Raw genomic sequence first — 6,703 nt, forward strand, 5'->3', positions numbered from 1 at the left:
TCCTTCCTGAGCTAAGACAAAAATGTGTGAGCTTAGAGGGAACGCTGGGCCACATCCTCCTCCTCCTCCTTCTTCTTCTTCATTTTATCCCCCACAACTTCCCTGTGAGACAGTTTAGGCCATGAGCGTGTGACTGGTCCAAGTTCACCTAGCAAGCTTCCACGGCCAACTTGGGATTCATAGCTGGATGTCCCAGATCCTAGTTCAGTGCTCCAGCCCACCATGCCACACTGGTTTTCTGACTGAAAATATGTAAGTGCTTTCTAAATTTATGTGACAGTAAAGCTTTCTGTGCCCTGACCTGGATAGCCTTATCGCCTCAGATCTCTGGCCCTGCTGACGGACCTCCTGATGGCGCCTGGGTTTCGGCCACTGTGTCACACAGAGTGTTGGAGTGGATAGGCCATTGGCCTGATCCAACATGGCTTCTCTTAATCAGGGTCTGCCTCATGTCAGGTAGAATTCTGCAAAGGTCAAAAATCATACATCCATGCTGGAAACTGAGGTGAGAAGGGGACATACTATGATTGTTGGTGGGCATGTTATTACATTATTATTACAGAGAGCCAGGTTGGTGTAGTGGTTAAGTTCGCAGACTCTAATCTGGGAGAACCGGGTTTGATTCCCCACTCCTCCACTTGCACCTGGCTGGATGACCTTGGGCAAGCCATAGCTCTGATAAGAGCTGTCCTTGAAAAAGAGCAGTTTTTGTCAAGAGCTCTCTCAGCCCTACCTACCTCACAGGCAGTGTTCCCTCTAAGCTGAGTTAATGTGAGCTAGCTCACAGTTTTTTAGCCTCTGGCTCACACATTTTTGTCTCAGCTCAGGAAGGATGGGTTCCAGAGCACACTAATTTATGCAGCAGCCAAATCGCTCGCTCACAACTTTAATGCCAGCAGCTCACAAAGAAGAATTTTTGCTCACAAGACTCCACAGCTTGGAGGGAACATTGCTCACAGGGTGTCTGTTGTGGGGCGGGGAAGGGAAAGGAGTGAGTAAGCCGCTCTGAGACACCTTTGGGTAGTGAAGGGCGGGGTATAAATCAAATCTCTTCTTCTTACATTGCTGAATTTTGGCAAAAGGTACTGAAACTGATTCTATTAATAACAGGATATTCATTCCTTTTATGACCTGAGCTAATACTGCTTAATCTATGGGAAGCTCTTCCAATACCACATTGTCACATTATTAACTGCTACAAAGACAAGGATAGCTTCAAAGTGGAAGGACAAATTGGCGCTGCCGGTATTGTTATGGATGTCTAAGGCTGTGATCATACACACAATTAGACCCGACATAGGTGTGAATGCCGGGTGGATTTAAAGGGCGTGATCAGACAGACCCGCAGCTGTTGGCAACTCGTTCTGCTCCGCCGCAGAAGCGGAGTTAAAAGACACCGGGGGAAATCCGGTAGTTAACGGGTTGCGATGGGTCACGGACGGACTTTCCCGTGTCTGATCGCTCCAGCGCCCTCTCATGGCGTCGGGATGGTCTGATCAGGCCATCCCGACTCCGTGCCGTTGTTCCCCCCCCCCAGCAGTATGCGCCTCATTGCAAACTCCACAGGGAGCCAGTTCGGTGCAGAGGTGCGATTCATCATTCCCTCGGTTAAGCGCATGGGGAAAAAATGGCGCACACACACAAAAAAGGCTCACCCACAGTTGCGTCTGATCCCACACTTACGGACTGCACCCGCAGCTTGAAAGGGAGGTGTGATCGTGCAACTGGGGGTCAAATTCCTCCAGAGGAAATAGCCTCGCTTCCCCCCCCCCATTTTTTCTGTTGCATGTGACTGCAACCTAAGATATGGGACTGTTATATTTTAGAAAAAAATTACAAATAGACTATTACAACTTGAACATAAAAACTAGCAATCAACTTTTGCTGAAAAATGGTTTCCGGTCATAACTTCCATGGGACAGAATGGAACGATTCCTGATGACTTAGTTTCATCTGAAGTGTTTATTCTATAAACCCCAGACTTAGAGTATGTTTTAACTTTTGTCAGTAAATACTAGCTAGTTGAACTCAGGTTCTTTCATTTATATAAGATGGCTGCTAACCCATATTAGAAAACATGTTAAGAGTTTTAAATGGTTACGTTTCAGATGAATAGAAAATCAAGAATATCATTAATGTTATATCGTTTGTATTGGTTGGGATTCCCCACCCTTCCTAGGGGGCTCCACTGCCAAATCTCCAGGAATTTCCCAACCCAGAGCTGGCAACCTGAATTTGGTCGGCCAAATGTCAGAGGGCATATTGTTCATTAACACATGAGATTCATTGCCACAGGAGGTGGCGGCGGCTACAAGCATGGACAGCTTCAAGAGGGAATTAGATAAGCATATGGAGCAGAGGTCCATCAGTGGCTATGAGACACAAGGTATAGGTAGGAACTTTTGGTCTGTGGCAAGTGATGCTCTGTATTCTTGGTGCTTGGGGGGGGGGCAACAGTGGGAGGGCTTCTAGTGTCCTGGCCCCACTGCTGCACCTCCTGATGGTACCTGGTATTTTTGGCCACTGTGTGACAGAGTGTTGGACTGGATGGGCCATTGGTCTGATCCGACATTGGCTTCTCTTATGTTCTTATGTTCTTAACCATCACTTTTAAAAACATGGGTTTCCATAAAACCAACAGCATCTGCAAAATGCCTCTATTTTCACTGATGGTGGCGACCATTTGGATTCTGCCTTACTCAACTAAGCATTGAAAAACGGACTCATAATAGATAGCACTGCCGGTCTGGGTTGGGAAATACCTGGAGATTTTGGGAGTGGACCCTGGGGATGTCAGGGTTTGGGTAGGGGAGGGAACCTCAGCAGGGTACAATGCCATAGAGCAGAAGTTCCCAAACTTATTTGGCCCATCGCCTCCTTTTCAGAAGGAAAAAAAAATTACTTCGCGCCAATGCTCCCTCTAAGCTGTGGAGTCTCGTGAGCAAAAATTCTACTTTGTGAACTGCTGGCATTAAAGTTGTGAGCCAGCCATTTGGCTGCTGCATACATTCGTTTGCTCTGTAACCATCCTCCCTGAGCTAAGACAAAAAGGTGGGAGCCAGAAGCTAAAAAACTGTAAGCTAGCTCACACTAACGTGGCTTAGAGGGAACAGTGCCATAGAGTCGGCCCTCCAAAGGAGTCATTTTCTCCTGAGGGACTGACCTTGGTCACCTGGAGATCAACTGTAATCGCAGCAGACCTCCAAGTGCTACCTGGAGGCTGGCGACCCCAAAATGGAACAGGGGGCTTTATTTTCATTCAGAGTGACCATAGAAAGTGACCACAGAAAGAAAGCCCTGCAAGAGCTCTTGACTTCACCAGGGCTCTGCTGGGAACTTCCCTTTCACTCTCTTCCCTCCCAGTTTTGTATTTGGTTGCGACTATTTGTACCACTTTAGAAGAACCCTATCCCGTGTCAGCTAGGCCTTTCTCAAGCCCTGGCTGCCATGGGAGTGGGGGTGACTCTGGAACATTAAGTTTCAATTCTGCTGTGTCTTCTGTGTTTCTATTATCTCTGTCTGACCTTCAGTGCCTGGTGTAGCATTTCTCTCGGGAAAAGTAGCAGGCTTCTACCTGATCCCTGATTGGCCCTGGGCCAACAGGGGGTCCCCTTGAATAATGTATAACTGCCTATTGTGCGTGCTTTCCTTTAGTTCTAACACAAAATGGTTAAGAGATCTGCATACTCTCAAAGTCTCAATAAACTTTACTTCTTCGAGTGAAAGCTGTTGGGGACTGATTGCTGCAGGAGTCTGACATCCACTACATTTAGAAGAACAGAAATCATTCCAGGAGGAAGGCAGGCATAGGCAGTGCTGCTGCTTCTCTTCTTCTTCTTCTTCTTCTTCTTCCTCCTCCTCCTCCTCCTCTTCGTCTTCTTCTTTAAAAAAGCTCCCATGATTCTCGTACTGCCTAGGGTATTTGTATCCCATACAATCAGAGGCGAAACCACAGTGTCGCTTTTCATATAAAAGCACAATAGGGGCGAATATGTTAACCTCTGCCAGCTTACACACTGACAGGGGCTTTCTCTGGCACTCAGCTGACTAAACTGCACAAGAGCTCCGTCTTAATTGTCCCCCGTCTTCTCCCCTGCCCATTAAGAGTGGCTTATTATGCTGATGTTATGTCACGCACGGCTCAGGGCTAGGCTGGAATCCCCCAACTTTCTCACTACGACTAGGTCATCCCACCTCTTAGATGGGCAGGACTTTTGCCCCAAGTACCGGAATCAGCAAACAGATGCTAAAAGGCGACCAGCAAGTTCAGACGGATGCTTTCCGCAGGGTGGTTTGAGCACATCGAGCAGTCTGAGCAACCCAGCCTGGGGGGTGGCAGGATTGGACGAGGTGAGGGGCCTCAGTGAGGTATAATGCCACGGGGCCCCCACTCCGGAGCAGCCGTTTTCTCTAGAGGAGCTGACCTCTGTACTCTGGAGCAATGCTCCCTCCAAGCTGTAGAGTCTTGTGAGCCAAAATTCAACTTTGTGAGCTACTGGCATTAAAGTTGTCAGCGAGCGACTCGGCTACTGCATGAATCAGTTTGCTCTGGAGCACTCCTTCCCGGGCTAAGACAAAAATGGGTTCAAAAGGGAATTCGATAAGCATATGGAGCAGAGGTCCATCAGTGGCTATTAGCCACAAGGTATAGATAGGGGCTCTGGGGCAAGTGATGCTCTGTCTTCTTGGTGCTTGGGGGGGGCCAACAGTGGGAGGGCTTCCAGTGTCCTGGCCCCACTGGTGGACCTCCTGATGGCACTGGTATTTCTGGCCACTGTGTGATACAGAGTGTTGGACTGGATGGGCCTTTGGCCTGATCCAACATTGGCATCTCTTATGTTCTTATGTTCTTATGGGGGAGCCAGAGGCTAAACAACTGTGAGCTAGCTCACACCAACTCAGCTTAGAGGGAACACTGCTCTGGAGATCAGTTGGCAGCCCTATTCATACTCAGCCTTTGAAAACCAAAAACACACATCCATTGTGGCCATCAAGTCAAAGAGGCCCAACGTGGTGCAGTGGTTGAGAGTGTTGGACTGGTATTTGGAAGACTGGAGTTTGAATCCCCACTAATCCCACGGAAGCTCACTAGGTAACCTTAGGCCGATCATACTCCCTCAGTGTGACCTACCTCACACGGTTGTTGTCAGGAAAAAATGTCCGAAAAAAATATAGCGTTGTCATTTTCCAGGTCCCCACCCCCAAACAGAGATGTTGCTGTGTGACGTCCCCGATGCACTGGGCTATTTTTGGGGCAGGAACGCACAGGAACGGAGTTCCGGCTGGCTTCCAAGTTGGCCACACCCAGCAGGAACTCATTAGCATAATAGGCCACACCCAACAGCAGAAACTCATTAGGACTGGCTACATTATGGGTGTGTGGCCTAACATGCAAAGGAGTTCCTGCTACAAAAAAGCCCTGGGTTTTGACAACAAACAAGGTAAACAGAATAAGAAGCAAAAGGTGGGTGTGGCTGGATGACCACACTTCTGGTAACATGGGGGTGTGGCCTAATATGCCAATGAGTTGTGCTGTCAGGGGTGTGGCCCAATATGCTAATGAGTTTCTGATGTTGGGTGTGGCCTATTATGCTAATGAGTTCCTGCCGGGCTTTTTCTACAAAAAGAGCCCTGAATGACATCACCCGGAAGTGATATCGTCATGACAGGGGTGTCATGCAACAATGCTCTGTTTTGAGGACAAAACTCTATGGACCGAAGCCAGTTTTACCACAGAGTTTTGCCCCCAAACCAGAGCATGGCTGCTTCCAGGTGACGTAATCATGTCGGATATGTCCCGGAATGTCCCCAAATCTTCCCGCCAGCGTAAAGAGGCGACCTGGCAACCCCCCCCAAAACAAAAATGGTGTAAGCCACTTTGGATCACCACTGGGGAGAAAGGAAATGAAGTAAATGACATAAAATAAATAAAAGAGACTTATGAGGTTTTGTCCAGTATTTTCCAAAGCCATGTCCGTCCCCACACACAGGTTCTATTTATGTCCTGTACGAAACACGAGCCTTTCATTCCTCTTTAACCAAATCTGTCAGTTTTGTTTGGATGGCTCTGAATGCTCATATCTCGAGAAGGAGGCGATCAATTTGTGCTATTCTCCCTGCTTGCCGCTGCGTTACAGTCGCTATAAGACTTGGAACTATCGGATTGGGGGGGGGGAAGAGGAGGAGAGGAGGGCACATGCGCGTCCTGTTATTATTATCATTATTCGCCTGCTAAGCCAAAAAAAAGAATCACAATTAACACTGGTGTGGGAGCAGCATTTTGAAAATCCCCCTTCTTCCAGGTGAAAAGAAAGCATCTCCAGATGTAGATTTGTAAATGAAAGGGGAGGGGGTGTGTGTGCCAAAAATTCGTTTTGTTTAAAAAAAAAGAAATCAAAAATTCGTTTTGTTTAAAAAAAAAAAGAGGGGGGGGGGAGAAGAGAAAAGCACATTGTGAATTTGGTTGGGTTCGAACGGGAGAGAAAACTGTTTTCCATATTTATTTAACCTTTCACCTCTCCCGGCATTGTACCCAGACTTACCTGCAGTTGGAGTGGGCCTAAGCCGGGGGTTGCCGCGGCAGCAGCTGCCATGGTTGTCGGGATCAGCTGAACGGGGTAAGGGTCACCTAAGTAAGAGAATAATAGAGGCGTCAGCACCTTTTATCTACTCTCCACCTGCAAATTAAACTCCTGCATTCACT

At 47.8% G+C, this 6,703-nt stretch overlaps 1 protein-coding gene across 1 annotated transcript in view; it reads right to left on the bottom strand.

Annotated features, from left to right (window-relative positions):
• The window catches only part of SOX5 (SRY-box 5), a 587,891-nt gene that overhangs the window by 183,768 nt on the left and 397,420 nt on the right, over positions 1–6,703 (bottom strand). Inside the window, exon 8 of the mRNA XM_015412682.1 lies at positions 6,543–6,628. Coding sequence (XP_015268168.1) covers positions 6,543–6,628 — 86 coding nt within the window. The remainder of the gene's footprint in view (positions 1–6,542; positions 6,629–6,703) is intronic.

The sequence above is a fragment of the Gekko japonicus genome, unplaced genomic scaffold (assembly GCF_001447785.1).
Source record: "Gekko japonicus isolate JY-2015 unplaced genomic scaffold, Gekko_japonicus_V1.1 scaffold482, whole genome shotgun sequence".
In the NCBI taxonomy this organism is placed as follows: Eukaryota; Metazoa; Chordata; class Lepidosauria; order Squamata; family Gekkonidae; genus Gekko; species Gekko japonicus.